Source organism: Bos mutus, chromosome 19 (assembly GCF_027580195.1).
Source record: "Bos mutus isolate GX-2022 chromosome 19, NWIPB_WYAK_1.1, whole genome shotgun sequence".
NCBI classification, from domain to species: domain Eukaryota; kingdom Metazoa; phylum Chordata; class Mammalia; order Artiodactyla; family Bovidae; genus Bos; species Bos mutus.
In genome coordinates this window covers 12113540-12133770 of record NC_091635.1, presented here as the reverse complement: position 1 = coordinate 12133770, position 20231 = coordinate 12113540, and the positions used below count along the sequence as shown (strand labels likewise).

At 48.3% G+C, this 20231-nt stretch overlaps 1 protein-coding gene across 7 annotated transcripts; it reads left to right on the top strand.

Annotated features, from left to right (window-relative positions):
* The first annotated feature begins 378 nt into the window (after positions 1 to 378).
* On the top strand, positions 379 to 18670 carry XAF1 (XIAP associated factor 1). Of its 7 annotated transcripts, XM_014481792.2 has the most exons (9): positions 5187 to 5459; positions 5697 to 5810; positions 7863 to 7998; positions 8765 to 8821; positions 9184 to 9379; positions 11551 to 11636; positions 14870 to 15211; positions 18299 to 18366; positions 18519 to 18655. In XM_014481792.2, the coding sequence occupies exons 2-8, from the start codon at positions 5779 to 5781 to the stop codon at positions 18341 to 18343; spliced, it is 894 nt and encodes a 297-aa protein (XP_014337278.2). In that variant the 5' UTR covers positions 5187 to 5459; positions 5697 to 5778; the 3' UTR covers positions 18344 to 18366; positions 18519 to 18655. The 7 variants fall into 7 exon arrangements, with proteins under 7 accessions (XP_070245363.1, XP_014337277.2, XP_014337278.2 ...); XM_014481791.2 differs by lacking the exon at positions 18299 to 18366 and having other exon boundaries at positions 5179 to 5459; positions 18519 to 18670; XM_070389260.1 differs by lacking the exons at positions 5187 to 5459; positions 18299 to 18366 and adding an exon at positions 7117 to 7262 and having other exon boundaries at positions 5740 to 5810; positions 18519 to 18670.
* Positions 18671 to 20231: the final 1561 nt, after the last annotated feature.

Below are 20231 nucleotides of genomic sequence, written 5' to 3'. Positions count from 1 at the left end.
TCTGTCGTTACATCATTTTCCTTAGCCTGCACTGTGTTCAGTCACTCAGTTGTGTTTGACTTTTTGCGACTGCATGGACTGTAGCCCGTCCTCTGTTCATGGAATTTTCCAGGCAAGAATACTGGAGTGGGTTGCCATTTCCTACTCCAGGGATCTTCCCGACCCAGGGATCGAATCCAAGTCTATTGCATCTCCTGCATTGGCAGGCAGAGTCTGTACTGCTGAGCCACAGGGAAAGCCCTTCCTTAGGGTAGCGATCCCTTAAAAGAAGAAAGCCTGACCAAGATCCCTTCTTGAAGTCAACCGTGGAAATAACCTTTTAATATTCTCTCCTGTGTTCCATGAGCTTGTGCAGCTTTCACACACAATTTCTCAGCTTATCCTCAAGACAACACACTGAGGTATGTACTATTATTCCTGCTTCCTGGGCCAGCCTAGAGTGCCCACTCCACACCCACCCCCCGCCCCACCCAGTGAAGGGTAACACTGGGCAGCCCAGCCAAGTCACGGCCGAGGGACTGGTTCCCTGTGACAACCCTGACCCCCCCTGGCCTGACACAAAGGAGGCTACCGGAAACTCCTGACTGCTGCCAAGCCGGTAGCCAGAGCGTCCTGGAGAGGAATTCTAAGCTCACAACGGAGCATTTCTCATCTAGTTTTTTTATGGGTTTGGGATTGGGGAGGGGTTGGTGGCTGGCCAAAGACGAGTGGCAGAATGATGCCATCATGAAAGCCCACAACACTGATTCATGTCATGGTGGGAATGGAGACAGGCTTCTGTGCCAGCCAGAATGTGCCTGGTTACACACGCCGGTTAAAAATAGCGATGGCTCCAGAGCGGGCATGGTGGTCAGAAAGAAATTTTCCTTCGTCTATACTATTCCAATTGTTTTCAAAGAGAACTTATTTCTAGGTGGGAGGGAGGCTCGAGATGGGGGTGGGAAGGGATATATGTATACATATAGCTGATTCATGGTGGTGTACAGCAGAAACTAACACAATATTGTAAAGCAATTTTTCTGCAACTTAAAAAAAATGAAACAAAACTTATTTATGGATTAGTTATAGAATTATAGGTTCTCTTTAAAATTCAGAAGGGAGGGAGTGGGTGGGATGAATTCAGAGAATAACACAGAAACATATATATTACCATATGTAGAATAGAGAGCCAGTGGGAATTTACTATATGACACAAGGATCTCAGCCCAGTGCTCTGTGACAACCTGGGGCCCGGGGGGGAAGATGGGGAGGGAGATTCAGGAGGAAGGGGACATATGTATGCTTGTGGCTGATTCATGTTGACGTACGGCAGAAACCAACACAACATAGCAAAGCAATTATCTTCCAACTAAAAAAATTCAGAAGTTAATGGCATCCACTGTTGCTTTGAGAACCTCAGGTTCTGGGGTGGGGTGGGGTGGAGATGGGAGTGAAGGGAGATTTCTAACTTCTAATTATCTCAGACCTGCATTGTTCACACCCATTCAGCTCAGCCAGCCTTTGCCTGCCCACTACACACAGCCAAAGACTTCACAGGCTACTGGGCACAAGCTCAGCGGGTCCTCTGGCAGAAGCTGATGAATTAGAAACAGCTTGATGAAAGAGGTGATGAGGAGCTCCTGCATGGTCCAGGGGGTTAAGAATCCACCTGCCAATGCAGGGGACACCGGTTCGATCCCTGGTCTGGGAAAATTCTACTTGCCAAAGGGCAACTAAGCCCATGTGCCACAACAACTGAGCCCCTGCGCCTAGAGCCTGTGATCTGCAACAAGAGAAACTACCACAGTGAGAAGCAACTAGAGAGTAGCCCCTGCACCTAGAGAAAGGCAGTGTAGCAACAAAGATCCAGTGTAACCGAAATTAAAAAAAAAAAAAAAAAAGAGGTGGTGATGAACCTCAAATAGCCTACATCTGTGGTTGGATGAGCACAAGTTGGGGCTACAGACAGATAAGCAGCCAACCAGACCCAGAGACAGAGCAAGTAGATCCTGTATCTGTGATGATATCAGAGTTAGCTTTGAAGAACTGGTGGAATTTTGATCAGGTAAGGAAGGGGTGGTACAGGGGTGTGCCGGTCTGGAAAGAGGAAACATCTTGGAAGACAATTAGGATGTAGATATTAAAAAGCTCAAGGTCATTTCCATTTCCACCATCACCGATCCCTGTCCCCCAGGAGTCTCATCTTTGCACTCTCTTTGACATCTCACCACCCCCTCTGTTCTAGGGGATCTCAGCAGGAGACAACGTGTGTGAAATCTCATGGGTTTTTCCCCATTATTTTTGCTATGTGTAAAACTGCCTGGAGATGGACAGCAGTGGGAAGCAAAGGTCAGAGGAATTAAACAATTTTCCCAGGTGGGGAGGAAGGGAATTGGGACATTAACCTGGGTCTCCCCCATCCCCTCCAGCTGTCAAATAAGGTGGCTGGTGTCTGACTTATGTTCATACACCCCTGAGTGAGATCAGCCTGGTTCAAATCCCAGTTCTGATATTCACTGTGTGACCTTCTTTTGTTTTTTTTCCCACTGTGTGACTGTGAGCAAAGTACCTAACCTCTCTGGGCCCCCATTTCCACAGATGTAAACGGGGCTAAAATACATACATCAGAGCTGTTGGGCAGATTAAAAAAGATCTTGCCTGTAGAATGCTTCATATAATGCCTGCAGCAGAGGAAATGTATAAGCAGTAATTTTTGCTGTTACTGATCATTACTGATCACTCCTATCACTGATCATTACTGTTACCATCCGCTCTCGTGAGTTTCCCTGGTAGCTCAGCTGGTAAAGAATCCACCTGCAATGCAGGAGACCTGGGTTTGAGCCCTGGGTCAGAAAGACCCTTGGAGAAGGGACTGGTGACCCACTCCAGTATTCTTGCCTGGAGAATCCCATGGATGGAGGGCTACAGTCCATGGGGTTGCAAAGAGTCAGACAAGACTTAGTGACTGAGCATGCAGGCACATCTCTCATTCAGTATCTGGATTTTAGAGTGTGCCAGTTGGCTGGTGGAGAAGGCAATGGCACCCCACTCCAGTACTTTTTTTGCCTGGAAAATCCCATAGATGGAGAAGCCTGGTAGGCTGCAGTCCATGGGGTCGCTAAGAGTCGGACATGACTGAGCGACTTCACTTTGGCTTTTCACTTTCATGAATTGGAGAAGGAAATGGCAACCCACTCCAGTGTTCTTGCCTGGAGAATCGCAGGGACAGGGGAGCCTGGTGGGCTGCCGTCTATGGGGTCGCACAGAGTCGGACATGACTGAAGCGACTTAGCAGCAGCAGCCAGTTGGCTAGAGACCACGTCTGAACCTTTTCCTTAATCCTATTCTCCTCCTTAGAAAAGCTGCTCTCACTCCATTTGCAGGCATCACAAGAATTCTCTCGGCAACCTTGTGCCACCGCTCAATGCTTGGAATCCTTCTGTTAGCTCAGCTGTGACTGGGGTCTGGGAAAGCTCTGAGGACCCTCAGTTGTAGGGGTGGGGGTGTGCAGATACACATTAGAGAGGATCTATCAAGAAGGCGGAGGCAGGGGTTGTGTAAGCAGCTTCCATACCCTGTTCCCCCTTCTCTTCCTGTGTGCAGCACAAAGAGCTCCAGACAAAGAGCCTGTCTGCACCTTGGCTTAGGTGGGCTTTCTCACGAGTTCACCCACGTGGGACATGAGAGTAGCATGCTCACTGCATCCCAGACCTTCCCTGCCCCACTCCTGGGGCCAGGTCCCCTCCATCCCTGACAGGTTTATCCAGGGAGAGGGTGGTGACCGGGAGGAAGCTTGGGCCCTCCCAGGACTTCCACCCACAAATCCCAGCTCTCCTCCTGCAGTAACCCACTCTTGTCTTTCTTCCATGAGCACCAAGAGTTGGTCCCCACACTTGTGGAATCTTGAGTGACGCTCATCTGCCCCATTCTCTTATTGTTCAGGTGGGAAAGTTCCTGGCATTCAGAACCAGCCCTTTCCTCCAACACCAAATTGTTTCCACGTTAGAATCACCTTTGGAGTTTCAAAAACTCCAAAGTCACAGCCACTTGCCGGACCAGGGAAATCACGTTTTCTGGGGTTGGGCAGGCATCCGTGGCTTTTGGTTAGTTTCCCAAGCGGTTCGCAAGTGTGGGCAAGTTTGGAATCCACCATCCTTGCTGCCCCAAGAATCCCAATAAATGGCCACACGTCAGGCTAAGGGCCTGAGTGTGGAGTACCCACCATGCCTCAGTGGTCCCTTTTCAATTTCTGACTTGACCATCAGGAGGGACTTACTCATGTAACAGTGAAAAACTGTCACATATTGATCAAGTATAGTAAGGTTATGTAGATGGTGTGCTCACTAAAGTTTAAATAAATTAAGATGCTTAGACAAATGTGCAAAGCCACAATCATTCCAATAACACATCAATGTCTTAGTCGTGTTTATGAATAATAAAGGTAAATATTGAAGCTAATTAAAGACAGGCATGGTATTTTTTTACAAATAAGATTCTGGGAAATAGAAATGCACATTAAATCCCCTTAAAAATGTCAACATAAAGTATATAATATCCAAACGTTTCTGATGGAATTGCAATTATCTGCAAATTTTTCAGTTTCTACTGAGCAATTAGATACACTGTTCTGTCATTTTTATCTAATTAATTACATCCTGCTGTCTGTGAAAAGAACACAAACAACTGTTCTACATTCATTTGATCCAATTATGCATATATAATTTTGGACACGTGTTGCCTTTAGCAGAACTTGATATCTTTGTATCTCAAATTTTGGGGTCAATTCGTCCAGTCATTTATAACAGTCTGGGTGCCAGACTCCTTTCAAGTCCATGTACTCAAATGAAAGCAATTTTTCACAGTTTCTGGGAGCACCCGGACTTCCTAAGTTCCCTAGGTCCCCTGTAGAGTCCAGAGTAGGCGGCGGGAGGAGGGGGGTGGAAATGAGGAAACAAGCCCAGAGGCTAAAGTGACTCTTGTCAGTTAGGGCCACTACCAAGATTCGAATTCCCGGCTCCTGACCCTCTGGCCATTCTAGGAGAGACAAGCGCTGGGCCTCTTGGCCTGGGGTTCAAAGCCTGATTCTGCTTCCTGTTGGCTGGCAATGTGTGCAAGTTACATCAGCCCTCAGCGCAGCAGTTTCTGTGTCTGAAGACTTCCCCATTCGCCTGCCCCCTTGTTAGCATTACAGCTTAATTACAGTTACAGTTTAATGTTGTTATTTACAAGTGAGGACAGAGTTGAACAGGGGGAATAGGTGAGTGCCCTAGGTCACCAGGCTGCTACAGATGTGGCTCCAAAGCCTGCAGTCCCCACCCTGCAGCCCCAGTTCCTCCTGCCCCTGACCCGGACCAGAGTAGAATACAGGAAGTCAGGAGCCGTTCTCAAGGAGGAGCGGCCTTCAAGTTCAAGTTCAACATGGCCAACCAGCTCTCTCCTACAGAGGAAGGATCAGTGAGAGGACCAGGAGGGACGAGGAGGTCAGTGTTTTGTGGAAGAGGATGGAGTGACCCGGATGCAGTGAGGCCAGCCTAGGGGAGGGGAGGGGCTGCTGCCCAGGGCGGCCTGGCCTCTGGCTCCCACCCAAGGGGTCGCAGCAACAGCCGGCGGCAGCACAGGCTGAGGGAGGAGGCAGGGACCGGGCTTCCTGGATGTCCAGTCACAGGTACTGTGCAGCAGCCCTGGGCTGAGGAATCTGAAAACCCCTCCCTTCCTAGGCTGTGGGCCCTTCACTTTCAGTTTCGTTTCTCTGCCTGCAAGAACTGAAACTTGAAACAGAAAGATTCCGGAGATCAGAACATGGAGGGAGCCTTGCAGGTGTGCAGGAACTGGTAAGAAGTCGCTTTCCCTGGTGGCCGACCTGAGGCTGGCTGGTGAGAGGGGCAGACAGGATAAGTCTGTTTCTAAAGTGAAGAGGAAAGGGTCTGTGTGCCCAGGAAGGCCAGGGTGGGCCCCTGAGATAGGAAGGTGTAAACTCAGGAGATATCAGTGAGAGAGGCTCAGGGTTGGCAGATATCCCTGAACCCCGCCCCACCCCCGCCTCCAGGTACTGAAGACTTTCTGGGACAGTTCTACAGCCAGACAGCCAGGCTAACCATCCCTGCTGGGCTACTCCTATTTTTCAGACCTCGGGTCCTAATTTGTATGCTCTTCATACCAGTCTTTGAAAGAAAGAGGCTCCCGCAGATTGTCTGAGACCATGCCCACCCCCACCTTTAGAGGGACCTGTGGGGCAGGGTGAGGGGATAGAGCAAAGCTCCCAGACCACACCTCTAAATCATGGGGACCCAACCCCTTGAGGCACCTTACTCTCGAAGCTCCCTACCTGTGACAGGAACCAGGGGGATCGCTCCCCAAGGTCTTTCTCCAGCCAGACCCTCCTGGCTCTCTGGCGTTTGCACGAGCTCAGGAAAAAAAGCTGAGGTGCCAGGCCAGGCAGAGGGGTAAGAATAGCGGAAGGGAGACTTTCCTGGTGGTCCAGTGATTAAGAGTCCATGCTTCCCCAAGTAGAAAGGTTTTGTAAACATATATATAAGTAATATAATATATATTATATATCATTTATATAATTATATTTGTTCTATATTTATAAATAAATATATAATTGTATTTCTATTTATTATATATAATATTAAGTATAATTTATATGTATTAGATATGTATAATATATGTATTACTATAATATAGTATATATAGTGTATAGGGTATATATGTATTAGAAAACTTACAAGTTTTTGCCCAACTAAAATATGACATTTTGATTCCGCTTGCTTGACTTTGTATAAATAGAATGCTATTTCTAATTTTTAAAAATAGATAAGCAACAAAGGTTTACTGTACAGCACAGGGAACTATAGCCAATATCTTGTAATAACCTATAATGGAAAATAATCTGAAAAATAAGATATATATAGGGTTTCCCTGGTGTCTCAGACAGTAAAGAATCTGCCTGGCAATGCAGAAGACACGGGTTCGATCCCTGAGTCGAGAAGATCCCCTGAGAAGGGAATGGCAACCCACTCCAATATTCTTGCCTGAGGAATCCCATGGGCAGAGGAACCTGGGGGGCTACTGTCCATGGGGTCCCAAAGAGTCAGACACAACTGAGCAACTAAACCTCAGTCTTCCACATTGCAGGCAGATTCTGTACCATCTGAGCCACCAGGGAAGCCTGGGTTAGAAGTCAAAGACACAGTCATACACCTTTGAGACAAAGGATCATAAATCAGAATGACATGCTGACATTTTACAAAAAGTTCACCAAGGATACCTGCCTAGTCCAGGTGAGCACGCACAGAGAGTACTGAGTGAGCAGTGAGTCACTGTGACTGAGCACAGAGCTGAGAAAGAACACTATTCTTTTCATTTACATTTCTGGCATCAGAAGAAAGAAAAAAAGAAACAGTTGAGCAGGCTCTTCCATCTATGAGGGGCTCTGGTTAATGTGTAGTACAGATGCACAATGCACATGAGGGAGGGAGGAGCCCCAAACACACACACAGAGTTTTATCTTTAATTTGTTCTTGTCCTGCCTTAAAATATAAATTTTATTTCATCAGTCACAATCAAGACAATGAAACTATTCATTACCTCCCAAAGGTTTCTCTTGTTCCTTTGTAATCGCTCACTCCTGCTCCTTCTTACCCACCGTGCTCACCCTGGGCAACATAAGAGCTTTACAGAGCATCCTTACCATTACGTCATGATTCAGCATTGTTCTGATTTGAGATCAACATGGGGAAGGCGAGTCAGGTGGTCTCATCATCATATTTTCAGTGCTTGAGGCCTTGAAAGATCTTCATCCAGGAGCCTCATGTATAAAATACGGCTCCATGCTTTATACCATGAAATAAACCTGGTTTTCCTCCCTTTTGATCCTGCAGCAAAAGAAGGGTGGCCTCCAACCACCTGGGCCTCCATGAGGCCCACTGCTTGATGTACCTGGTCCTCTGCCCAGAATGCAAGGAACCCGTCCTGCAGCATGAGATGGAAGAACACTGCCAGGGCGGGCACCAGCAGGTGGGGAGGCAGATTGGGGGACGGAGGTGGAGGGGCAGGGTCCTCTCTGCGGCCCATCTCATGGCTGCCTACCATGGGCAAGTTGCTCAGCCCCCGCGCCTAGCCCCCTACGCAAAGAGGAAAGGGTAGATAATCCTGCCCTCCCTGTACGGCCACTTGGACTTCCCTGGTGGCTCAGACAGTAAAGAATCTGCCTGCAAAGCAGGAGACCTGGGTTCCATCCCTGGGTCGGGAAGATTCAAGGGAATGGCAACTCACTCCAGTATTCTGGCCTGGAAATTCCCATGGACAGAGGAGCCTGGTGTATTACAGTCCATGGGGTCGCAAAGAGTCAGACACGACTGAGCTACTACACTTCTTTCCTGTACTGCATTGAGTAGACCCCGGTTTCCCATTCCCAATCCTTTCCCTACAGGCATATGAGGTTGGCCAAGACTAGGGGTCCCTGTTTTGGGAAAAGTAAAATGTTCGTTTGAGATGTGTCAAGAGGAGAAACAGGAAAGGGGCGCTTGGAAGGCAGTCACGGCCAAGGTTGGTCAAAGGCCAACCTTTCTCTCCAGCTGTTTCTGGAGCTCCTCAAGCTGAGGCATCCATCTCAGCTCAGAGGGTCCCACGAATGCGTTCCTGAGCTCAGAGTTGGTGCTGCAGGCAGATGAGGGTGCCTGATTCCAGATGAGGGTGCCTGATTCCTGCCCCCAGGTGCTCACAGACCCATCCCTGACACACAGAGCCAGGGTGGGACTTGAGCACCTCCCTCCGCATTTAGGTGGGATGCGCCATGTGTCAGCAGAGCGTGCCGAAGCACTCGCTGGAGAGTCACGAGGTGAGGGGCAGGTGTGATTTCTTCTGCCAAGCCCAGGAGGAGGGGAGGGGGCGGGTCATAAAGCTCTCCCCTCCCGCCCCCAGCTCTCTCTTCTCTCCCAAGCAGGCCTGGAACTAGCTTATCCCCGTGACACAGGGCCCCCTGCCCCTGCCCCTCTTGCCAAGGTCCAAGAGAGCTCATGTTCCCCTCGCAAGGAGAGGCCCCCCCTCCCACAACCTCCTCCCACCCCCCACCCCCTAGTCTTTCCCACCTGCTTTCTCTTACTGGCTTCAGTCCCCCTCAAGGAAATAAGCTCCTAGCCCCAAGGCAACTGTAGTCACTGCAGGCCAGTGACTATGCCCGTCCCGCCGGCCTCCCCGCAGGCTCAGGAATGCCAGGAGCGCCCGGTTGAGTGCCAGTTCTGCCAGCTGGCCGTGCGCCTGAACAAGGTGGACCTCCATGAACACCACTGCGGCCAGCAGACGGAGCTCTGCCCAGACTGTGGCCAGCACGTCATGCTCCGCGTGCTGGCCCGGCACAGAGAAGAGTGTCGGTGTGAGCAGCTCCGGCTCCAGAAAGGTGAGCATCGTGAGCTCTCAGCAGGACGGGTGACGAGGGTGCTGACAGATGCGTGTGTCTCTAAGTCACCTGGCTAGTCTAGTTCCAGAGTGGCCTTCCTGTGCACCCGCTGTGTCTTGAAATGACTGGTCCAGAGAAAAGCAAATATCATAATGCATAAATGCATAAATATGGAATCTAAAAAATAGTACTAATGAACCTATTTACAGAGAAGGGAGACTCCGGTATAGAGTCAGACTGGTGGACGCAGCAGGGGAAGGACAGCGTAGGACAAACTGAGAAAGTAGCATCAACATATGGACACTGTGTTCGTGTGTGCTAAGTCGCTTCGGTCGTGTCCGACTCTTTGCGACCCCATGGACTGTAGCCCACCAGACTCCTCTGTCCATAGGATTCTCCAAGCAAGAATACTGGAGTGGGTTGCCATGCCCTCCGCTCCAGGGGATCTTCCTGACCCAGGATCGAACCCACGTCTCTTACGTCTCCTGACTTGGCAGGCAGGTTCTTTACCACAAGGACCACCTGGGAAGCCCCATGTATACACTAAGGGAAGTCGCTCAGTCGTGCCCGACTCTTTGCGACCCCATGGGCTGTAGCACACCAGGCTCCTCCGTTCATGGCATTTTCCAGGCAAGAGTACTGGAGTGGGTTGTCATTTCCTTCTCCAGGGGATCTTCCTGACCCAGGGATCTAACCTGGGTCTCCCACATTGCAGGCAGACGCTTTTACCATCTGAGCCACCTTAACATCCTCATATATACACGACCAAGTGTAAAATAGATAACTATAAGGAAGCTGCCCAGCCTGGTGCTCTGTGACAACCTAGAGGGTTGGAATGGGGTGTGGAGGGAGGTTCAAGAAGGAGGGGATGAACATATAATTATGGCTGATTTGAGTTGTTGTGCGGCAGAGGCCAACACAATATTGTAAAGCAATTTTCTTCCAATAAAAAGAATTGTTTTTAATTTATAAAAATAAATGACTGATTCAGGGAGCCAAGAAGCCAGGGGTTGGGGACCTGGGAGCTACACAGATGAGTGCAGAGGCAATGGGGCCCTACCAGATGGGAGGCTTCCTTTGAACTCCTCCAGCATGACTCCAGACTGGCAGAGACCTACCTGAATCCTTGTAGAGATGAGAAAGCTATGCAGAGTGAAACAGGGGCTTGCTAGAGGCAGAAACCAGACAGGATCCCCAAGTTCCCTGACACAAAATCAGGAACTTTCCCAAAGGATCCAGATGTAGCCCCTGACCTTTGGGCCTGCGTGTTGGCCACCTGGTGCCACAGCATCCTCTCTTTACCCAGTTACCTCTTCAGGAAGTGTGTTTACAGAGAACACGAGCCAAACACATCCTCTCACTGGTTGTTTTAGTAACAACAGTAGCATGGGGACAGAGCCGAAAATCCCCTAGGCGGTAAGTCTCTCTGGGTAAAAGATTTTATCAAAATCAGCAAATGAAAAACTGGGGTGCTTAAGATTCAAGTACATTCCCAGCAGGCCTGGGTTTCAACATAGCCAACAAACAACTCTTCAGCACAACTTTGTCAACACAACACAACTTGAACAAGATAGCACAACTTCAACAAGACTGCACAGCTTCAACAACACAACACAACTTCATCAACACAACTTCAACAAGACAGCACTACTGCAACAAGACAATACAACTTCATCAACACAACTTCAACAAGACTGCACAGCTTCAACAACAGCACAACTTCAACAAGACAATGCAACTTCATCAACACAACACAACTTCAACAAGACAGCACAACACAGCTTCAACACAATCAACAAAGATGTGTGCAGTTAACTCCTCATCTGATCACAGAGCTCGGAAATGGCTAAACTGAAAGAGCAGTCGGGTTGAACAGGACTGGCATCTGTGGTAACAACTCCTTCCATCTCCTTGGAAACCAGTCCTGCTCCAGGAAAACGTCTTTTCATCAGGGCTGTGTGCTGCCCCAAGGGCACTTTTACAATTTAATGGAAATAATGTGGGTGAGTCCTGTTGTGGGTGGTCCATGTGGCCAAGGACCCTGGCAGTGCAGGACACTCATGGCAGCCTCGGGTCAAGGCATCCTCAGGACTGCAGGCCACGTAGTGGGGCAGCCGGGCTGGCCATTGTCAAAGGCAATCATTTGTGCTGTTGCTTCTGTGCTTTTTCAGGGAAGAGCATTCCAGTTCCTGAAAGCACCATCTGCTGTCATTATTGCAACCAAATGATTCCAGGAAATAAGTATTTCCACCATCTGGTGAGTAGAAATTTGTCATTGTCTAATGATGCCAATGGAGAAGGCAATGGCACCCCACCCCAGTACTCTTGCCTGGAAAATCCCATGGACGGAGGATCCTGGTGCGCTGCAGTCCATGGGATCGCTAGGAGTCAGACACGACTGAGCGACTTCACTTTCACTTTTCACTTTCACGCATTGGAGAAGCAAATGGCAACCCACTCCAGTGTTCTTGCCTGGAGAATCCCAGGGACAGGGGAGCCTGTGGGCTGCCATCTATGGGGTTGCACAGAGTCGGACACGACTGACCTGACTTAGCAGCAGCAATGATGCCAATAGCCAGTTCATATTGCAAAAAAATATGATATGAACAGTAGATTCTTTCTGTAATTCATTCATTTTATTTATTTACTTATTGGGCGCACTGGATCTTCATCGTAGCCTTCGTCCCAGGCTTCTAATTGCTGTGACATCTCTTGTTGCCTTACACGGGCTCTAGATGCATGGGCTTCAGTAGCTGTGGCGCCCAGGCTTAGTTGCTCCATGGCATGTGGGGTCTTCCTGGACCAGGGATTGAACCTGTGTCCTCTGCATTGGCAGGTGGATTCTTAAGCACTGGACCACCTGGGAAGTCTTGAATGGTAGATTCTGGGTCCAGTTTTACACAGCATGAATATTAAGAGGTTCCCATATTTCGTTTTGCTTTGTTCAAAAAAGGACATCGTGAACTGCTTTAGGCTTATTTAGCACACGTAATTGGATTCCAATTATGCCAGCCCTTCAAGGAGCCTCCCTGACCAATCCAGCTATCACTGATCACCTCTGAGGACCTGAAAATTACAATTTAGGCCTAAATAGGCTCTGCTTTATTATTTTCTATCCCATGTCCCTGGTGGATCAGATGGCAAAGAATCCACCTGCAATGCGGGAGACCTGGATTTGATCCCTGAGTTGGGAAGATCCCCTGGAGGAGGGCATGGCAACCCACTCCAGTATTTTTGCCTGGAGAATCCCCATGGACAGAGGAGCCTGGTTGTATAGAGTTGCAAAGAGTCAGACACGAATGAGCAACTAAGCAGAGCACAGCATATCCCGTATGGAAGTCTTCTCTATTAGGCTGTGAGCTTCCTCCAAAAAGTTAATAACTTTCTCCATCTTCCCACAATGAAGCTGATATCAGGGCTGTGTACCAAAAGGAGGACTCTGAAAGGATGTAATGATGTGATGGATTGATTGACTGCTTTTGCCCGGGAAAATTTACAGACTTCTCCCTCCATCACTCTAAGCACCTTGGGAACAGGCCAAGCTGTTCCCCTCTTCTACAGGATGGAGCATTTTCTTTGGGGGAATCTCCCCAAAGGATCTCTCCAAAGAACTCACTTCCTTCTTCCTGGATGGCAAACTGTTTGTCCTTTCTTTACCCTTCAATCCAGAGAACAATGCATATCAGAACTAAAGAAATCCTAGAGATGATCTAGGTCTTTTTGTTCATCAGGGACCATACATATAAAATTTACTATTGGTGACATTTAGAGCATTTTAATATGAATACTTGACTTAAAATCTAAATTACATTCCCTACCCTCCACAAAAACAATATATGGATTTGAAAACATGTTGATTGATTCTCTATTTCCACCTTTTAGGTATTAATGAATGCTGTGGAACTTAGTTTCACCTGGTTTTCTACTATTCCTCTTTAGTCATTATTATTACTGTCACTTTATTCAATTCATGCCTGCTTGGATATACTCATACGTTTACCTTTCTCTTTGCTGATGTTCTTTCTTTTTAAAATATTTTACGGATTTATTTTGGCTGCATTGGGTCTTAGTTGCGGCGTGTGGAATCTTTACTGCAGTGTGAGGGCTTCTCTCTAGTTGTGGCACGTGGGCTGCAGAGCGTATGAGCTCAGTAGTTGAAGTGCACTGTGGCATGTGGGATCTTAGCTCCCTGATCAGGGATCAAACTCGAGTCCCCTGCATTGCAAGGCAGATTCTTACACTGTACCACCAGGGAAGTAACGAATCCCAAGCTTTCCTTCTGGGCAAGATTTCTGTCATCCTGAAATACATGTCTAGGTATCTTTAGTTATCTGCACAGTTACTTCCTTTATTCTGCATCCTTGAATGTTAATTGGATTTCAAATTCTACATTAACCTTTATTTTCTTTTAGCATTTTGAAGCATTTTCACCATCTTCCCACCTCTTCGATTGCTGTTGATAAATCTGCTCTCAGTGTAGCTGCTTGTTCTTTGCCAATAACCATTTTCTTTGTTGGATTTCAAGATCCTCTTTGCTTTGGATCTTCTGTGGTTTCACTGCAATGTATCCAAGAGAAGATTTATTTTTATTCATCCTGCTTAGGACAATTGGCTCAGATGTGTTTGTTTGTTTGTTTCCTCTCTCTCTTCTTCAGAATTTATCACCTCATGATCAATTTCTAGTCCAAGGTAGACAAGCTTTGTCATTTTTTCGTGACCCCATGGACTATACAGTCCATGGAATCTTCCAGGCCAGAATACTGGAGTGGGTAGCCATTCCCTTCTCCAGGGGATCTTCCCGACCCAGGGATCGAACTCAGATCTCCCACATTGCAGGCCAATTCTTTACTAGCTGAGACACAAGGAAAGCCCAAGAATATTGGAGTGGGTAGCCTATCCCTTCTCCAGTGGATCTTCCCAACCCAGCAATGGAACATGGGTCTCCTGCATTGCAGGCGGATTCTTCACCAGCTGAGCTACCAGAGAAGCCCCTTAGGGCAATAGGCTCATATGTGTTTGCTTTTTTCCCCTCTCTCTCTCTTCTTCAGAATTTATCACCTCATGCTCAATTTCTAGTCCAAGGTAGACAAGCTTTGTTGTCATTTCCCTTTTCCAGTTAGTCAATTTTTGTCTCTCAGCCACCGTAGTTCAGACTTCAAGTTTCCCAGCTTCGTGCAGGGAAAGGGGACTCTTCCAATTTCACACATCATGTGGATGGGACTTTTCTCTCATCCAAGCTCTTAGTCATGAGACTGACCCCACAATCTCCTCCTAAAGGGTTACCTCATGTGCTTAACAGGTACGTCTTCTTTCCCGGAACATGAGTTTGCTTGCTTCCTTGCAAAGTCAGCTCAGTGAACGTTTGTCATATTATATCCAGCATTTCTAAAGAGTTTGGAGTGGAAATTTTTCAGGTTAGCTCGCCTATTGTATTGTCCACCATTAAAGCTGAGGTCATTTTTAAATTTGATGCTTGACTCACCCTTGCAGGATAGATGCCGTCGAGTCTCAGGTGCTGTGACACCTTCTACAGTGGGGAAACCAGAAATTCCTCCTTCATCCCCTTTGAGTTGGGCTGCTGAAGACCAGACTTCCAAGGCAGAGAAAGATGTCCGTCCAAAGCTGAAAAATAGACACAGAGCTCCCTTTCTTTCTGAAAAGTCAACAAGGCAAGCGCCACGAGGAACAAACAAAACCACGAATCTGTCTTTGAAGTCCAATGGCAAGCTCAGAGCCTCCTCTCCTGTAGAAGATGAGACAGCCTATGACATTCTGAGGAGATGTTCTCAGTGTGATATCCTACTTCCCCTGCCAACCCTAAACCACCACCAGGTACCCAGCCTCTGTTCCTTCCATATCCAGCTATGAGCCATCAGGACAGTGTTTAAAGAAATGCAAGTCCTGCGAGATGTCCTCAGACAACACTATCTCCCCTTTCTCTGTGTGTCCGGATCTACTCTCACTTATCTCCTGTGTATATATGTTCATCACCTCCCATTTCTAACGGCAGAGCCAGTCTCTCATCTCTATCTCCAGTTCCCAGCCTAGTTACTGACCACAGCAAATGCCCCCAAACCTTGGAGCAAACAAATGAATAGAAGGCATCCAGTCTAGCTCTCTCATGGCGTAGATAAGGCAACTGCAGTCCAGAGATCAGAGCCTTGGTCAAGATCCTAAGTCAGCTGGTATCTTGCCTCCAGCAGATTAAGGTTTACCTCCAGTAGCTCAGGATTTGCAGCCTCAATAACCTGATTTTTCACATCCTAGATTACTTTCCAATAAAGAAGAATTAGCATTAGGGGTAGTTAACCATTATGCACCAGTTACAATGCAAAGCGGGGCTTCCCCAGTGGTTCAGCTGGTAAAGAACCTGCCTGCCAATGCAGGAGATGCAAGAGCCATGGGTTTGATCCCTCAGTCGGGAAGATCCCCTGGAGAAGGAAATGGTCACCTGCTCCAGTATTCTTGCCTGGAAAATTCCATGGACCAGGGAGCCTGAGGGGCTACAGTCCATGGGGTGGCAAAGCTCTTTACAAATGGTTAATCATTATAAACGTCAGGAAGGTATTTTACCCCTATCTTATAGATAAGGAAACTAAACAGAAAGGTCAAATGGCTTCCCCAGGATTTCACAATTAGAGAGTGGCAGAATCCAGCCAGGTATACATGTGGATATAGTTCCAGAGCTTATGCTCTCAAGCCCCATAAAGGATGTCTCACTTTAAAATACTTTCATTATTTGATGTTTTTCAAAATACAAAAGTTATTGTTGTTGTTCAGTAGCTAAATCGTGTCCAGCTCGTTGCAACCCCTTGAAAAGCAGCACACCAGGCTCCCCTGTCCTTCACTATCTCCCGGAGTTTGCCAGTACTAAATACTAGATTTGGTTGTAACCATTTGACATGATACCATACAAACAAACATAAAGATACAGCTAATCCCCCCTACACCCATCCCACCTCCCAAGTGCCATGCCATGAAGTGCTAGTGTCAGCCTCCAGGTGGGTGTCCTTCCAAAACGTCACCTCTGTTCACAAAAACCTGACAAGCCTCCATGGGGATTGAACTGGTTTTCTTCCCCCATATATCATCTTCCTAGACTCATGACTCTACCACTTGCCTTTTTTCCTGAATATATGACGCACACCCCTTACAAAGTAGTAGACCTAAATCTTGTTCTAACTTCTTTAAGCATCTCTGTACGCACACAAGCACACAATTTTACCAAGCTGAGTGAATTTCATACTTGCTGAGGGTGTTATTAGTGCCATATTCCCTTGCCTCCTACAACTGAAATTTCCTTTCATACTTCTCTCCATCCTTAATGATAGGCTTGCTGAATTTAGCAAAGAAAAATTCATTACTTGGGACAAAAATAACTACAAAATAATTTCATGGGACATACTCATACTAAGAAAAATCCTCTGTCTCTCTGAAATTAAAATCTAACTGGACAGCCTGTATTTTATCTGGCAACTCTAATATATAACCGCACACACACACACACATTTGGAGTCCAATTGTACACACTACTTGTATAGGATTCATCAATAACCAATAATAAGAAGGGCATCCCTCCAAGTCAAATGATGTTGCCCCTTCCTTTTCTTTTTTAATGTTGTAAGAGTCCATGAGGACTCCCTAGTGGCTCAGATGGTAGAGTCTGCCTGCAATGTGGGAGAGCCGGTTTCAATCCCTGGGTTGGGAAGATCCCCTGGAGAATGGAATGGCAACCCACTCCAGTATTCTTGCCTGGAAAATCCCATGGACAGAGGAGCCTGGCGGGCTACCATCCATGGGGCTGCAAAGGGTTGGGCACGACTGAGCAACTATCACTCACACACACAAGAGTCCATGGGGTGCTGTGTTGTGCTTAGTTGCTCCGTTGCGTCCGACTCTGCAACCCCATGGGTCGTAGCCCGCCAGGTTCCTCTGTCCATGGAGATTCTCCAGGCAAAATACTGGAATGGGTTGCCATTCTCTTCTCCAGGGGATCTTCCGAATCTAGGAACTGAACCCAGGTCTCCCGCATTAGAGGCGGATTCTTTACCATCTGAGCCCCCAGGGAAGCCATAGCGTGGGTATCCTCTAACCTGTTCGTCCACCCTCCTGATGATGACAGTCCTCTATTAAACATTGTCCCAAACCTCCCATAGACCCCTCCTAGTTCACTGGCCTCCCTTTTCTTCTCTTTTTCTTTTCTTTTTTAAATTTTTATTGGAGTACAGTTGCCTTACAATATTGTGTTAATTTCTGCTGTACAGCAAAGTGAATCAATTATGCAGATACATATGTTTACTTTTTTTGAGGTTCTTTTCCTATATAGGTCATTACAGACTATTGAGTAGAGTTCTCTGTGCTATACAGTAAGTTATCATTAGTCATCTCTTTTATACATTGTTGTTGTTTTTTAGTCACTAAAAAAAAAATGTGGAAGTGTTAGTCACTCATTTGTGTCCAACTCAGAGACCCCGTGGACTGTAGCCCACCAGGCTCCTCTGTCCATGGGATTCTCCAGGCAAGAATACTGGAGTGGGTTGCTATCTCCTTCTCCAGGGGATCTTTCCAATCAGGATCGAACCCGTGTCTCGTGCATTGCAGGCAGATTCTTTACCACTGAACCACCTGGGAAGCCCCTTTTATCCATAGTAGTGTATATATGTCATTCCCAGTCTCTTAATTCATCCTACCCTCCTCTCCCCCCACCCCAACCCCACTTGGTATCCATAAATTTGTTCTCTACATCGGGGTCTCTATTTTTGCTTTGCAAATACGTTCATCTCTATCTATGACTTTTCTGTCATCTACAGCTCAAGGTCCCTGCTCCAGAAACTGGGGATAGGTTTAACCAGCGATATCCCAGGAACTAACACTTCCCACTTTATACACCTTCAACTTTTTAAATATCCATTTCTTTAGGAGAAATGCCGGCGGTTAGCTTCATCAAAAGGAAAACAAGTGTGAAGTTCCAGCTAGCTTTGGGAAAGGTACAACAGATTTTGAAGATTTTGTTTTTACACTGGTTTTTCTGCTTGCTTTCTGTGCCAGTCTGTATTTGAGGAAAGACGTTTTATTCACTGGGTGTCTTTCTTGTTGAAGAAAAGGTTTGGATTTTAACTATTTTCCTCCTTTTGAACAGAGATGTTGGTTTTCCCAAGAGCTACAGCTAAATCAGGAGGAAAAGAGAACGCCAACTCTTCTGCCTGAGAATTCTGATCAAGCATCTAGGCCCAACCCAGCCTGGACACCTTGGGAAATCCAGCTTTCTCTCTGAAGAATAAAAAGATCTTCCTGAAAGCCTGTCCTCCACCTTTCTTTAGATTTTTGACTGGTTTTCCAGGGCCGGGGGTGGGTGGGGTCGGGGAGCAGCAGCTAGGACCGCATGGAAAGGGGAGTGGCAGAAAATGAGAGAGCGAGGAAGAGAAAAATGAGGTTGGGTGGTGGGGGCAGCCAGGTAATGCACGAAGAGGTGCCAGTGGAGGCCGCTGGCAGGGGGAGCAGCTGGGAGACACCCAGAGAAGCAGCCCCCTCCCCGAAGTAGCACAGCCCTAACTGTCTGCCTGGCCTGTGGGGAGACCCGTTAGGGTACCAGCTCCCACTAGGGAGGACAGAGCCCAGGACAGTGGGTGTTTGGGTGTGCCCCCACCCACCCAAAACTGCAGAAATGTGACCTTTCTCAAGCTTTGTTAGGTTGGCTGAGTCAGGTTTGCTTAAGGCCTTCTTTGGGTCCTGGTGCCTCAGACAGTAACGAATCCGCCTGCAGGGCAGGAGACTGAGGTTCCATCCTTGGGTTGGGAAGATGCCCTGGAGGAGGCCATGGCAACCCACTCCAGTATTCTTGCCTCGAGAATCCCATGGACAGAGGAGCCTGGCGGGCTACAGTCCACAGTCACAAAGACTCAGAAGCGACTGAGCGACTAACACTAAGGCTGGGTTGGCAGTGGCTTTGGCTTCCCAGAGAGCGTCCCCGACAATGGACAGGAACTGGGGCTGGATCCGGACAGGAAAGGTGGCGAACGATCGGGCCTGCACAACCCAAGTCCTGGACAGAATCTCTTTCCCGTGTGCAGAGGGGCCGGGTAGGGGGCAGGGCCTGTGGCGCCCAGCCTCCTGCCTCCCGCCCCTCACTGGGGCGCCTCCCCGGCCATCTGCGGGGTGGGGGCACCTAGTCTGGCCCCTCGACCTGCGCGATCACCCCGGGTTTGGGCCCCGCGGCCGTGGGGATGAGCAGACCCCCGCAGGGGGCTGCGCGTCACAGAGGCGGCGGGCCGCTGGGCCTCTAGCCTCGGCCGGGCCGCGGGCGGCGGAGTTGGCTTCGGAGCGGAGGCGGCGCGGGCGGAGCAGGCCTGGCGCTTGCGGTCCCTGCAGCCGGAGAAGCGGGGCCCCGCGAACGGGTAACGCGCGCGGCGGGGTGGGCGCCCCTCCTCACCCGCCGCCCCGGGGAGGCTCCTGGGCCCTCTCCGCACCCGGGTGATGGAACACCCAGGTGTCCTCCCAGGCTTGGCAGCTGTGTGACGTTGTGAACCCGGCCTACGTTCCCGCGTCTGGGTTCGAATCCTGGTCCCCACTTACCCATCTCATTTTCCTAACCTTTCAATGCCTGTTTCCCCATTTGTAAATACCTTCCTGATAGGGATGCTATTTAGAAGCACGTTGGCACCAACTTTCTGATGGCAGCAAACACTTGTGTAACATTTACTATATGCCAGGCACTGTTCTAGTGTTTTCCATCTGTCAGTCCATTTAATCCCCCCAACACTAGGAGAAAGGAACAGTTACCGTATCAACAGATGTGGAGGGGCTTCCCAGGTGGTGCTAGTACTAAAGAATCCACCTGCCCATACAGGAGACA

Bases quoted from the DNA above. Each gene is read 5' to 3' on its own strand.
- XAF1 (XM_014481791.2), top strand. From the start codon at position 5,779: ATGGAGGGAGCCTTGCAGGTGTGCAGGAACTG. The intron at 9,380-11,550 runs GTGAGCATCGTG...GTGCTTTTTCAG, and splicing joins GCAGCTCCGGCTCCAGAAAG to GGAAGAGCATTCCAGTTCCT. The intron at 15,212-18,518 runs GTACCCAGCCTC...CCTTTTGAACAG, and splicing joins CAACCCTAAACCACCACCAG to AGATGTTGGTTTTCCCAAGA.